The sequence below is a fragment of the Stegostoma tigrinum genome, chromosome 26 (assembly GCF_030684315.1).
Source record: "Stegostoma tigrinum isolate sSteTig4 chromosome 26, sSteTig4.hap1, whole genome shotgun sequence".
In the NCBI taxonomy this organism is placed as follows: Eukaryota; Metazoa; Chordata; class Chondrichthyes; order Orectolobiformes; family Stegostomatidae; genus Stegostoma; species Stegostoma tigrinum.
In genome coordinates, this window is record NC_081379.1 from 45,818,857 (window position 1) to 45,833,883 (window position 15,027).

At 46.0% G+C, this 15,027-nt stretch overlaps 1 protein-coding gene across 4 annotated transcripts in view; it reads left to right on the plus strand.

Moving 5' to 3' along the window:
* The window catches only part of depdc5 (DEP domain containing 5, GATOR1 subcomplex subunit), a 177,219-nt gene extending 162,660 nt beyond the window's left edge, over positions 1–14,559 (plus strand). For all 4 annotated transcript variants that reach the window (XM_048556254.2, XM_048556255.2, XM_048556256.2 and 1 more), the window contains 4 exons: positions 150–321; positions 3,035–3,095; positions 9,762–9,844; positions 12,610–14,559. In XM_048556254.2, coding sequence (XP_048412211.1) covers positions 150–321; positions 3,035–3,095; positions 9,762–9,844; positions 12,610–12,905 — 612 coding nt within the window. In that variant the 3' untranslated portion in view covers positions 12,906–14,559. The remainder of the gene's footprint in view (positions 1–149; positions 322–3,034; positions 3,096–9,761; positions 9,845–12,609) is intronic.
* The last annotated feature ends 468 nt before the right edge of the window (positions 14,560–15,027 follow it).

The following is a 15,027-nucleotide window of genomic DNA, read 5'->3' on the forward strand; positions in this document are numbered from 1 at the left end:
TGGTTCCCATGGACCCCGGTTAATAAAATGTGTGCTGTAACTGCAAACCATTGTAGCTGGAACACAGCAGGGCATAGAGTCGTTTTGCTGTTGTACTGGGCCTGGTTAAATCACAGGCTGATTAATCTGTCACCAATTTACTCACCTAGGTGCAAGGCTGGCACAGAAAGGCCACTTCTTGTGGGTTTCTCTTGGTGCCTGTCCTCGAGGGTCCGTTTGCTCTACCCAGCTACCTGTACGGAGACCCACTGCGAACACAACTTTTCATCCCTCTTAATATCAGCTGCTTGATGAAGGAAGGCACAGAGCATCTCTTTGATGGTAAGTGTCTCGCTGTCTTACCGTACACTGAGAGGAATCAAATAATATAACTGTCGGGGGGGTTTCAAGGAAATGTCATGGTGAAGGGGCTGGAACTGTCACTTATCCACTTAAGGAGGCGAACTCATTTCTTTTCCAAGAGCTCTTCCTGCGGACTATATTTTGAATTTCAGGTGTAGTTTTTGCATTTTCAGGGGCTACGTTTTCATTCTCACTAATAGAGTGCAGCACAGAAACAGACCCTTCGGTCCAACTCATCCAAGCCAACTAGATATTCTAAATAAATCTAAGTCCCATTTGCCAGCATTTGGCCCATATCCCTCTAAACCCTTCCTATTCACAGACCCATCCAGATGCCTTTTAAATGTTATTGTCCCAGCCTTCCCCCCTTCCTCTAGCAGCTCATTCCATACCTGCACCGCACCCTCTGTGTGAACAAGTTGCTGCTCAGGTCCCTTTTCTATCTTTCCCCTCTCACCTTAGACCTATGCCCTCTAGTTTTGGACTCCCCCTATCCTGGGGAAAAGTCCTTATATTTACCCTCTCCATGCCCCTCATGATTTTATAAATCTCTCAGGCCACCCCTCAGCCTCTGATGCTCCAGGGAAAAGAACCCCAGTCTATTCAGCCTTTCCCTGTAGCTCAACCCCTCCAAACCAGGCAACATCCTGGTAAATCTTTACTGCACGCTAAAGTTACACAGTATCTTTCCTATTGTGGGGAGACCTCATTATGTGAGTTTTGGTCACGGAGTGGTGTTACTTTCTATATTTGTGTTGATACACAGAGCATTATAGATTCACATAGATGCGTTCAATATCCTCAACAATCATCACCACTTCATTAAACTTAAATGTACAACTGAAGCAAACTTTAATTTCCAAGGCACCATATCATTTTAGAGATAGCAGGAACTGCAGAGGCTGGATGAGCACAGCAGGACAAGCAGCATCAGAGGAGCAGGAAGGTTGACGTTTCAGGCCTAGACCCTTCTTTCTAGGCCTGAAACGTCAGCCTTCCTGCTCCTCTGATGCTGCTTGGCCTGCTGTGTTCATCCAGCTCTACACCTTGTTATACCATATCATTTAAATTGGCTTAAGACAACAGCACACGTTAGCAACAAATGTTTTCTTTTGAAAGTGACTGATAGACTGTTCAATGAAAGCATACTAATTTGCAAGTCCCTCCTTCCGTCCTTCCTTCCGTCCTTCCTTCCTTCCCTCCCCGTATCCCAGCTATTTCTTTGTTTGCAGCTTCTTTCCCTCTCCCCCTTCATAAGCACTCCTATCTCCCCCTTTCACCATTTCCAGGCACTCACTTAATTTGCACAACACCACTGCACACCACCCCCCCCCACTCCCCCCCACTGGGCCCTGGAATCTCCCTTGGGAAGCTTGTATCTCCCTGGCCACACCCAGTAGACTGGCTGCTCTCTGCAGTTTATCCCCCGTTGATAGGACAGATCATCCTATGGACTGGATTCCTCTCCATGTTGTCGGGTAGATGCCAGTGTTGTGACTGCACTGGAACAGCTTGGTAAGGGGAGCCGCAAGTTTAGGAGCACAAGTCTTCAGTCCTGTAGTCAGAATGTCGGGGCCTATAGCCTTTGCAGCATTCAGTGTCTCTAAACATTTGATATCGTGTGGAGTGAATCGAATTAGCTGAAGACTGGGATCGGTAGTGCTGGGGACCACTGGAGAAGGCCAAGATGGATCATCCACTCGGCATTTCCAGCTGAAGACTGCTGTGAAAGCTTCAGCCTTATCTTTTGCACTGATGTGCTGGGCTCTTCCATCATTGAGTAGGGGGATATTTGTGGAGCCTCCTCCTCCAGTGAGTTGTTTAACTGTTTACCAACATTCACCACTGGATGTAGCAGGACTGCAGAGCTTAGATCTGATGTGTTGGTTTTGGGATCGCCTAGCTCTGTCTGTCACTTGCTGCTAATGCTGTTTGGTAGCTTTCAGGCATGCCCTCCTGCACGCTGCATTGAACAAGGGTTTTTTTCCTTGGGTTGATGGTAATGGTTGAGTGAGGGATATGCTGGCCCATGAGGTTACAGATGGCGTTCAATTCTACTGCCTGTCGACCCCTCACCACCTGCCACAGATGCCGTCTAGCAGCTATGTCCTTTAGGACTTGACCAGCTCAATCAATAGCATTTTTGCTGAGCCACTCTTGGGGTGGACACTGAAATCCTCCACCCCTGAGCACACTCTGTGCTCCAGCCACCCTCAGTGCTTAGATTCATAGAGTTTAACAACTAAGAAGATGGTAACAAATAAAATCAAAAAATGTTGGAGAAACTCAGCAGGTCTGGCAGCATCTGTGCAGAGAAGGCATTTAGTTCTGTTCTGAAGAAGGGTCACATTAAAGGGGATATTGATGATGGATGGGGTGAGTATAGGACATTGGGAATGATATGGGGGATGTAAAAGACATGGGGACTGTGGGATGGATTGGACACATTTTAGACATTGAGGTGGAAGGGACATGTACAAGACATTGGAGATGGATGGGACACCTTGGGGCCCTACCACAGTGGGGTGAATGGGACACTTTGTAGACATTGGGATGCATTGAAGAAGTAGGCATTTGTGATAATCAGGGTTAGCTTTAGTGACCAGTTGATCCACTCCCAGCGCAGTTATGAAGAGACAGCACTGGTCTTTACACTCTTTGTTCTCACTGTACTGCTGTTCGTATTTTTCAGGGTTCGAACCTGAGACATACTGGGATCGGATGCAGCTTCTGCAAGAGGCCATTCTTGCCAGGTACAATACTTCGGGATACTTCCGTCAGCAGCACCACCCTCAGACAGTGTAAACTCTGCGTGGAGTTGGCACGTTCTCCCCTGTCCTCGTGGGTTTCCTCTGGGCGCTCCAGTTTCCTCCCACAGTCCAAAGATGTGCAGGCTTGGTGGATCGGCCATGCTAAATTGCCCGTAGTGTTCAGGGGTGTGTGGATTAGGTGGGTTATAGAGGGATTGGTTTGAGTGGGATGCTGTGAAAGTTGGTGTGGACTTGTTGGGCCGAAGGGCCCGTTTCCACACTGTAGGGATTCTATTAAAAAGTTCTGTTATAAAAAGATCTTCACCTGGAAAACAATCTACCTACTGATGGCAGATGGTGAAATTTGAATTAGATTTAAAAGACTAATAGTCTGGAATTAAATGTCAAGTGATGACATTGACAGGTGACATGATCTTATTTTCCATTGATGTAAAAACCCAGGAAATGTGCCCGCTTTACCTGGTCTGGCCTGCATGTGACTCCTAACCCATAGCAATGTGGTTGACTCTTAACTGTCCTCCTTGTTCAGACTGTTTCTTCACTTTCGTAAGACCATAAACACCATTCAGCTCCACCATTTAATCACAATTGATATGTTTCTCAATCCCATTCTCCTGCCTTCTCCCTGTAACCCTTGACCCCCTTTGCTAGTCAAGAACCTCTCTATCTCTGTCTTAAACACACTTAATGACTTGGCCTCCAAAACCTTCTGGACAATGAGTTCCAGATTCACCACCTTCTGCCTGAAGAAATTCCCCTTCATCTCAGATCTGAAGTGCTATACCTTCACTCTGAGTCTGTGCCCTCAGGTCTTAGTCTCTCCAACTAGTGGAAATATCTTCTCCATGCCCCCTCTATCCAGGCCTGTCAGTACTCTGTTTCAATCAGATCCACTCCTCATTCTTCTAAACGCCACCAAGTACAGACCCAGAGTCCTCAACCACTCCTCATATGACCAGCCCTTCATCCTTGGGGTCATTCTGGTGAACTCCTCTGGTCAGCACATTATTCCCTAGATACAGGGCCCAAAACTGCTCTCAATATTCCAAATGCAGTACATCTCTGCTGTTGTATCATAGTCCTCCTGAAATGAATACTAATGTTGTACATTTGGTTCTGAAATAACATGATAGTCAGTTCTCGCGCAACCTCGTCTTATTAAGAAAACCACGCAGTAGCCACCCCATTTAAACTAATGGGGCCAGAATTGTGGTATAGCCAGTACAGGTAAGGAAAGTTTGCATTCTACAAATAATAGTCTAAATTCTTCAATCACATTAAAGCCAATTCATTTTGAAGAAACACATAGCAGAACTGACTGTATTTGCCTTTCTAACTGCCAACTGCATGTTAACCTTAAAAGAGCCCTGAACTAGGACTCCCAACTCCCTTTGTGATAGAGATTTCTGAAGTCTTCACCTGTTTATAATATAGTCTACGCCTCTATTCTTCCAACCAAAGCGCATAACCCCATACTTTCCAACATTGTATTCCACCTGTGACTGCTTTGTCCACTGTCCTAGTCTGTCCAAGTCCTTCTACCACCTCCCCACTTCCTCAACACAGCCTGTCCTTCCTTCCATCTTTGTTGTCATCTTCCAACTTAGCAACAGTGCCCTCAGTTACTCCATCCAGATTGTTGCTGTGTAATACAGATGTTGTGGTCCCAATAATGACCCTTGCGGAACTCCAAGAGTTGCCAGCTGCCATCCTGAAAAAGGCCCCATTATCCCCTCTTTCTGTCTTCTGCCAGTCAGCTCAATCCTCTGTCAATGCTAGTACCTTGCCCCTAACACCGTGGACTCATTCGCAGACTCCTGTACTGCACCTCGCCACAGGCCTTCTGGAAATCCAAATCGATCATGTCCATGGGCTCCCCTGAAGACGAACTGGCAGTACCGGACCCTCACCACTAGAGGGTACCTGAGCTTGCCTTATTCACAATTTCTATGTGAGAGCTGCATTGCATCAACACACTTCATAGCATTTCACTCAATTCCTTACTCTCTCAAATGCAAAATGTTCTTTGTGCAGCCCAGTGCTGACTTTCCCTAAGTAAATAGCTGCTCAGTGCCAAGCTGCTTCCATTGGCTTGGGCAGGATATTTATCCTCATTTTTAAACGGTACCCTTATTAACCCAGCAATAGTGTACTTCGCAAAGTCAGTATTGCAAAATTTTTGTTTCATTGTAATGTGTAAGGTAAATACTTGTGTGGTGAACTACTTCCTCGTGTCCTGTTTTTCAGGCCACAGATGTAGTGTAAGGGCACTGGGACCCTGGAGCAACCTTGCAATGGCAGAACTGCTCCCACTGGATATAATTGGCACAGTGTGGACTGAGCTAGAGATAGTAGGAACTGCAGTTGCTGGAGAATCCGAGATAACAAGGTGTAGAGCTGGTTGAACACAGCAGGCCAAGCAGCATCAGAGGAGCAGGAAGGCTGGCGTTTCGGGCCTAGACCCTTCTTCAGAAATGGGGGAGGGGGAAGGGGGTTCTGAAATAAATAGGGAGAGAGGGGAAGGTGGAGAGAAGATGGATACAGGAGAAGAGAGGTGGAGAGGAGACAGACAGGTCAAGGAGGCAGGGATAGAGCCAATAAAAGTGTGTGCAGGTGGGGAGTTAGGGAGGACAGACAGGTCAAGGGAGCGGGATGAGGTTAGTAGGTAGGAGATGGGCCTGGGACTTGAGGTGGGGGGGGGTTAGGTGGGAGGAAGGACAGGTTAGGGAGGTCGGGTTTTGGGATGCAGTAGTCGGGGGGAAACTTTGAAGCTTGTGAAGCCCACATTGCTACCATTGGGCTGCAGGGTTCCCAAGCAGAATATGAGTTGCTGTTCTTGCAACCCTCGGGTAGCACCGTTGTGGCACTGCAGGAGGCCCAGGATGGACATGTCGCCTGAGGAATGGGAGGGGGAGTTGAAATGGTTTGTGACTGGGAGGTGCAGTTGTTTATTGTGAACCGAGTGGAGGTGTTCTGCAAAGCGGTCCCCAAGCCTCCGCTTGGTTTCCCCAATGTAGAGGAAGCCACATCGGGTACAATGGATACAGTATACCACATTTACAGATGTGCAGGTGAACCTCTGCTTAATGTGGAATGTCATCTTGGGGCCTGGGATGGGGGTGAGGGAGGAGGTGTGGGGGCAAGTGTAGCACTTCCTGCGGTTACAGGGGAAGGTGCCGGGTGTGCTGGGGTTGGAGGGGAGTGTGGAGCGAACAAGGGACTCCTGGAGAGAGTGGTCCCTCCAGAAAGCAGACAAGGGTGAGGATGGAAAAATATCTTTGGTGGGGGAGTTAGATTGTAGAAGGCGGAAGTGTCAGAGGATGATGCGTTGTATCCGGAGGTTGGTGGGGTGATAACATGAGGACGAGGGGGATTCTCTTTTGGTTGTTATTGCGGGGAGAGGGTGTGAGGGATGAGTTGCTGGAAATGCGGGAGACACGGTCGAGGGTGTTCTTGACCACTGAGGTTGGGAAGTTGCAGTCCTTGGAAAAATGAGGACACCTGAGGTGTACGGGAGTGGAATGCCTCATCCTGGGAACTGATGCGGTGGAGGCAAAAGAGTTGGGAATAGGGGATGGAATTTTTGCAGGAAGGTGGGTGGACGGAGGTGTATGGTAGGTAGCTGTGGGAGTCGGTGGGCTTGAAATGGGTATCAGTTTCTAGGTGGTTGCCTGAGATGGAGACAGAGAGGTCCAGGAAGATGAGAGGGGTGTCAGAGATGGTCCAGGTGAACTTGAGGTTGGGGTGGAAGGTGTTGGTGAAGTGTCTGAACTGTTTGAGTTCCTTGTGAGAGCACGAGGCGGCGCCGATACAGTCATCAATGTAACGGAGGGAGAGGTGGGGTTTGGGGCCAGTGTAGGTGTGGAAGAGGGACTGTTCCACATGACCTACAAAGAGACGGGCCTAGCTGGGGCCCAGGCAGGTACCCATGGCCACCCCCTTTGTCTGTAGGAAGTGGGAGGAATTGAAAGAGAAGTTGTTGAGGGTGAAGACAAGTTCGGCTAGGCGGATGAAGATGTCGGTGGAGGGGGATTGGTCGTGTTAGGTAGAAGGTGAAAATTTGATAGAGTTTAGAGAATATGTTTTTTTTCACAATGTAACAGTAAGGTTAGAGCTTGGTATATCTCAGGCAGCACACATCTAGTTCTATTTGGCATCTGCACAATAAAAAGTGCTTTTGTGCCTAAGATCTTGCCTTTTCATTGAGCACTTTGTCTTGATACCAAATTCTCGGGTGTGTACATAACAAAATGGAAGGCAGTGCTGTTGTCCCGGGGCCAGCAATCCAGAACCCCCCAGACTGATGCCTGGAGACATGGTTTTGAATCCCACCATGGCAGATAGTGAAATTTGAATTCAGAAATAATGAGATAGTAGGAACTGCAAATGCTGGAGAATCTGAGATAACCAGGTGTAGTGCTGGATGAACACAGCAGGCTGAGCAGGAAGGCTGATGTTGAAGGGTCAAGGCCAGAAACGTCAGCTTTCCTGCTCCTCTGATGCTGCTGGGCTTGCTGCGTTCATCCAGCTCTACACCTTGTTATCTCAATAATAAAGAGCTGTCTTAATGGCAACCATATAACTGTTGTTAATTGTTGCAAAAACTCATCTGCTTCGCTGATATTCTTTGAAGAAAGAAGCTGCCATCCTTACCTGGTCTGGCCTGCGTGTGACTCCAGACTCACAGCAAGGTGATTGACTCTTACCTACCCTCTAGGCAATAATTGCTGGGCCTAACCAGTGACACCCACGTTCCATGAACAGGTAAAAGCCTGAGTAAAACTCCCCCAGCTGGATAACAGAAATCCTGTTTTTAAAAGCATTTTTTCAGATTGAGATTTTGAACCGTGATATGTGACTGAGCGCGTTAAGGGGCTGGCGATGTTGGGATTTGCAGCTGGTGTTTACTGCAGGAGCATTGCTGTGAACTCCACTCGATTGGAAGTGGGCAAAGACTGTCTGTTCTCAGCAGTGCAGCTTCGGGCTTGTGTTTGCGGAGAAGTCAGACTTGGCTTTCAATGTTAAGAGCAACATCTTCCTATCTTTGCCTTTAAAGAAGGTGCATTTATATTACATTCCAACCGAGCCACAGCAGCAGCTGTCAGGATTGTTGACATAGATTTTAAGGCGTGATTAGTGAAGAATAGTCTAACCATCAGGACCTGGGCAGGGGGAGCCAGAATCACCAATGCTGATATGAAGAAATTCCAGTCACATTGGCACAACAGGGTCATAAGGGGAGCTGCTGAGGGCCACTGATGGAAGTAGGAGACGTATAATAAATCGGTGAATAACGATGGAATATGTTTTTAAAGGTCAGTACATTAATCGTGGGTGACTTTAATCTTCAAATTGAGAAAACTAAGTCAGCAGAGGAAGCCACAAGGAGGAATTTATTTGTATCTGAGAGTATTCAAGACCATCTCCTCGAACTGTGAATCCAATCAGGTTATTGTGGATCTGACAATGTGTAGTGAGACAGGTTTAATAAAGTATTTCAGTGGAAGTCATCCCAAAAAAAGGGTGACCATAACATTGCAGAATTTACCTTGCGGTTTGAGAGTGAGAACCATGGGTCAGAAACAACTGTGCTAAACTTAGATAAGGCTAATTGTAAAAGAATGAGGGCTGAAGTGGATTGAGAAGGAAGCTTAGCATCTGAAAAGAAAGTGAATAGACAATGGCAGATATTTGAGAAAATAGTTCATGACTCAAAACAAATGTATGTACAAGTGAGGAAGAAAGATTCTAGGAAGGGGTAAACTGGCCAGGATTAACCAAGGAAGTTGAGAATTGGATAAAGTGGAAAGATAACCAGACATTGAGATAAATTTTAATAGTAAACCAGACAATTGGGCAAGTTCTGGAAGCCAAAAAAAAACCAAAATGATGAAGAGGGAGAAAACTAGCTGGAGGGTAAAGAAATAAGTAATATAAAAGCAAATTATGAGGCATTCTTTAAATGTATATAATGAATGGAAGAGGCCAAGGTGAGCAGGGGCCTCTCGGAGGTCTGTGCATAACAAAAAATAATATTGGGAAAGTTGGTTGTTCCCCGTTGTGGAAAAGTCTGGCATTAGAGGGCATCAACTCTGAGTAAGAGGTCACCCATTTAAGACAGAAGTGAGGTTTTGTTTTCTCTGAGAGTAGTGTATCCCTGAAATACTTCTCCATAGCAAGCTGTTGAGGCTAGGTCAATATTGAAGTCCGAGAAGCACCGATCCCTAATCATTGAGGGTTATAGGATAAGACAGGAAAGTGGAGGTGAGGATTATCGGATCAGCCAATGACTGTATGAGAGGGGAAAGATTTAAAAGGGACCTAAGCGGCAACTTTTTCACGCAGAGGGTGGTGCATGTATGGAATGAGCTGCCAGAGAAGTAGTGAAGGCTGGTATAATTACAACGTTTAAAAGGCATCTGGACAGGTATGTGAATAGGAAGAGTTTAGAGGGATAATGGCCGAACACTGAGAAATGGAACTAGATTTATTTAGGATATCTGGTCGGTGTGGATGATTTGGACCGAAGGGTCTGTTTCTGTGCTGAACATCTGGATTACTGTAACTACAGATTGGGGTAGTCTGGTTATCGGAGTGGCCAGAATTTCTGCTTTCATTTACCTTTTTATGCTTTTGTTGCTATCACAGGTTTGGGTTTGTCCAAGACAAGTACACTGCTTCAGCATTTAACTTCCCTGCAGAGAACAAGCCACAGTATATTCATGTCACTGGTGAGTTCTAGCTTTCGGGTTCTGGGCTCGGTATATTCAGGTGGCACTCGGAGTGACCACGTCACTGGGAGATGTTGTTATGGATCTGACTGAGCACCTTCAAATCACATCAAGGAAGTAGACTAGACCTTAACTTTTCTTTCTTATTGACAGGCAAGTGTGAGGTGCTGTATTCCAGATGTGATTTGATTGGTCAAACTACTACTACAAATTACTACTAAGTAATACATACTTTATTCTTATAACTCAGTTAAAATACAAATAAAAAATGGCATAACTTTGGCTCTGTCAAAATATTTAACAAAATAATATATTTTAACTCCTGCTTATCAACTGTTCCAATATAGCAGCATCCGATAACCCCCCCTAGGCACAGACAAATTCAGCAAAACAGATTTCCATCACTTGCTATCTACAGTCCAGGAGAAGGAACGCTGACAGACTGAATCTAGTAGCAGCGCGAGAACTCGAGCTTTCTGTAATGGCAGAGAGAGAGCTGTTCTAGCAGCTTCAACTCCAAAAAAAAACCAACTTTCCCACTGAAAGTAAAACTAAAGCCCTGCCTGTGTGTGAACCTGACTGCACCCATTCATGCTTCTTTTGTCTAATTTTTAAAAAAAGCAAAGCTATTACTTTGCTTTCCATGAAGCAAACACCTAAGCTACATTTTTTAATCATCTTTTAAGATGAACAGGACAAAACAAATCTCTCTCAAAGTTATATTCCATTACATATGATTTCCTGAGCACCCAGAAGCTAATTTCTGCTGCCACTTGGGTTATCCTGAGCCTCAAACTACATTGTTCCATCAAAAATAACCTCTATTTCTTAATACTGTTTTTTGACCTAGTTATCGTCTTCTTTCTTTGTCTATATTTCAGCTGAGAGCGTCAATCCCACTGTCCCCGATATATCCCAGAAATTATGATGATGCAGGAAGAGGCCATTCAGTCCCTCAAGCTTGCACTACCTACACAAGTGTTCTGCATTAGTGTTTTTTTTCCCCTGAAACCCTGCACTTTGGATTATTTAAAGAGAAAGAATACTCTCGTTGATCTTGCCTTCACTACATTCCCAGGCAGTACATTCTGAATCCAGACCACCTGGATGAGAGAAGATTTTTTTTAATGATCTTGCTTCTGCTTCTTTTGCAATTTGCTTTTAAACTGTGCCCTGTGGTTCTCAATTCATTTACAAGGGGAACTGCTTATCCTCGACTACTCTACCCCAGACCCCTCATGAATTTGTAAGCTTCTAATGGGCCATCCCATGGCTTTCTGCAAAAGACAGCCTCACTGTCTCCAACCTCTCCTCATAACAGATGGTTCTCATCACAGGAACCATTCTCCTAAACCTGTGCTTCTCTCTGTCCAGTGTGTTCACATCCTTCCTATCATGTCGTGCCCCAAACCATGTGCAGTACTCCAGCTGAGCTCTAGCCAGCATCTTATGTAAGTTCATCATAACCTCCCTGCTGTTGTACTCTAAGCCACGATTAATGAAGCCTTGAATACTGTATACTTTATTAACGGCTTTCTCTATCTGTCCTGCCACCTTTAATGACTTATGCACATGTACATCTGGGTCTCCCTGCCCCTGCACACTATTTAAAATCATACTCTTTGTACTGCCTCTCCTAGTAATTTGTACCAAAATGTATCACCTCACACCTCTCTACATTGGACTTCATCTGGTACCTAATCACCTGCTCCATCAACATTTCAATATCTTTTTGAGGTTCTAGACAGTTCTGTTTTCACGGTTTGTAATTCTCCCTAGTTTTGAACCATCTACAAACTACAAAATTGTCCTCTGTATAAGACCATGAAATGTCAGAGCAGAATTAGGCCATTCAGCCCATCGAGTCTGCTCCACCATTCAATCATGGCTGATATGTTTCTCAACCCCATTCTGCCTTTTCCCCGTAACCCTGGCTCCCCTTTACCAATCAGGAACACCTCTCTCTCGCTCACGCTGTCGTTCTCGCTCTCCCTGTCTTGAACACACTCAATGACTTGGCCTCCACAGGCCTCTGCAGCAGTGAGCTCCAGAGATTCACCCCCCCCCCCCCCCCCCCCCCCCTGCCCCGGCTGAAGAAATTCCTCCTCATCTCAGGTCTAAAGGCGTGTCCCTTCGCTCTGAGGCTACCAAGATCCAAATCATTTGTCAATGTGTCTGCTCAATCACACTGTCCCCAACATGTCTTTGGGAATAATTAGATGACAAATGCAGTGATGGTGCGAGATAAAAGAGGGTTTTGGTGTTGGATAAGTTTAGCGAAAAAGGAGGCAATTTAGACAGGCTAAATTGCTGATGCCCAGAGCCAGCCTGGCCTTAATAGACTGAACGGCCTCCTTTGGTGTGAAACAGATGAGGTGTAAATGATTACAGCACAACTGGGAAGCATGGAGTGTGGCTGAGCAGCAAAAACGGCTGCAGTGTTGGCATAAGGAAGATGGGCACAGACCATGCACATGGACATCCTTCCCTTGGCATCAGGCCACTGCTCCCTGTGCCTGGGATGTGTCCAACCTATAGGCCTCACATCTGCTGTTGGAGAGAAAAATGAGGGCAGTGCTTTAGGGCTCATTATGTTACAAATTCCCACAGGAAGCTGTAAAAGAGGTTTGTCTAGCGCTTTAAACATAAGGGTGAAAAGGAGAAGGTGAAGCCAGTAGCTGCTCCCTTAGATGGAGATGAAGACGCCCCAGTCTGCAGAGACAGCCTGTTAACATAATATTGCTGGTTTTCTCCGCTTCTCCCAGGTACGGTTTTCCTTCAGTTGCCATATTCGAAACGCAAGTTCGCGAGTGGCCAGCAGAGACGGCGAAGGAACTCCACCAGCTCCAGCACGCAGAGCCTCTTTGGTGAGGAGAGAATTGGCTACAACTGGGCCTACAACACTATGCTCACCAAAACATGGCGCTCCAGTGCTACTGGCGATGAGAAATTCGCTGACCGGCTACTTAAGGACTTCAGTGACTTCTGCTGCAACAAGGAGAACCGTCTGGTCAGTTTCTGGGAGAGCTGCCTGGAGAAAATGCATTCCAGTGCACCCTGAGAGAGAGAGAGATCCGGAATATGGCAGCTGGGAAGTCCCAGGGATCCTGGCCACATTCTGGATATCCGACCAGTACCACTTCCATCTCTCCTTTACCCATTGGAGTACATCACCTGGGGTGGCTTGTCAGATATGTTGCTGGTCTGCAGTGCTAGGCACTCTTCAACCTTATTGCCTCTGCACCTGAGCTTTTCCCTGACCATTTCTGTAATGCCCTGGTTGACCTTGTCAGTGCTTCTTGGTTGAGCTGACTGTAGTTCCAGGTTTCCGCCTGATTTCAGCTGGCCCGGCTAAAAAGGATCAGCGAATCTGACCAGTCAGACTGGGAACAAATTCCTGGCCCCCCCCGGCAGTGACAGCTGTGAAAGTAATTGTGGAGAAATTCCGAGAGGAAGGACCTGTGACTCCTCCATCATCGGGTCAAATCTCTCTCTGAACAAACTGCTCTCTCAAAACGACCCTGTGTGCTCGCTGTGCTTTGGGCTCGTTTCCAAGCTTAGTTTCTTGAGCTCATTAGAATGACTGACCCCAGTGCCCACACTTTCTGAGGGATGTGCCTGTACAGTTGACTGTGTTGAGAGATCGTATCCAAATTGGAACTGTTTGTGTCTCTGTGTGTGTGTGTGTGTGTGTGTGTGTGTGTGCGTGTGCGTGTGTGCGCGCGCGCACGGAATACTTTCCCTTTGCAAGAAAACTGAAGGAATGGAATGGCACAAATCTTCAAGAAGGATAATGTTCCAATAGAAATATTAACTTGGCCAAATGTAGTCTTGTGTAAACTTGCCTGGGCTTGTTGTATGCACAGTGCTGATCATCAGGACCAGACAGTGCCTGCTCTCTGAACTGTGACCAGGCTCCAGTGTACGGCACTTGTACACACTGCCAGCCAGATCACGAGCTCTTTCATTCATTATGTCCTTTGAGCGTTTTGTTCATATTCCCCGTTGTTTAGTCCTTCCCCCTCCCCACGAAGCACACCTCACCCTGGGGCATACATTCTCCACTAGTTTGCAATTGCCTGCAGCAGATAGAAGAATCTAATGAGGATTCTGGCACCCAGCGATGAGGTTCAATCAAATCTTGAACACTTCGAAATAGACCCTAAAAGTGAGCACTGAAGTTTCAGTCGATTTATATAATTTGCACAATGTTCGTCTGCACTCCTCAGTCATCAGGGTTATGTGAACAGGAAAAAATGCACAAAGTATACACCATCCTCCATGGACTGTTTTGTGAGTGTATTAACCCGGACCCTCCCTGCACAGTGCCCCTTGTGTGTGGTAGACCCCATCACTGCTGAGTGGGTCCCTATTGGAAACATTACCCAATGAAGATAATGGAGTTGGTAAGCAGATAATGTCCAAGTGTCAGGGGCAGACTTGGGCTGATATTTATTCTTCATGCCTTCCATATCAAATGTTGGAGTGTCTCATTGCAATTCCTGAACAGGGAGGGACTGTGGAAGGTTGTTTAAGATTGTGCAACCCTCTGCATACCTCTTCTCTTGCCAGCGATTGAGTGCCCACTTGGTGTATGACTGTAGCTGTGGTCAGTAGGATTTAGTCCATTGCCTGCACTCAGACTGGTTCTGTCCTTATCAACGTACTTGACTGATGGATCTGAAGAGAAGCAAACACCAAGAACATATCCTGAGCTTGATCTTCAAAATTTTATATTTGCAAATAAAATAACATTTAAAAAATTGTCATTTGTTGTCCAATTTTTAAAAATTCTATGTAGAAAATTATTGGGCTGAGCAATTCAATGACCACAAAAGATTTTTAAAATCTCATAAATACACTTCCCATCTCCATTAGACCAGAAGATATAGAGCAGAATTAGGCTATTCAGTGCATGAAGACTGTACCATGATTTGATTGTGGTTGATCAGGAAATAAATATGAACATTGCATTTGCCTTCCTAAATGCCAATGGAGCCTGCAAATTAACCTTAAGAGAATCCAGACTAGGATCCCCACTTTGTGCTTCAGATTGCTGAAGCCTTTACCCATTTAGAAAACAGTTTCTGCCTCTACTTTTCTGACCAAAGTGCATAACCTCACACTTTCCCGCATTGTATTCCATCTTCTACTTTATCGCCCACTGCCCTAGCCTGCCCAAA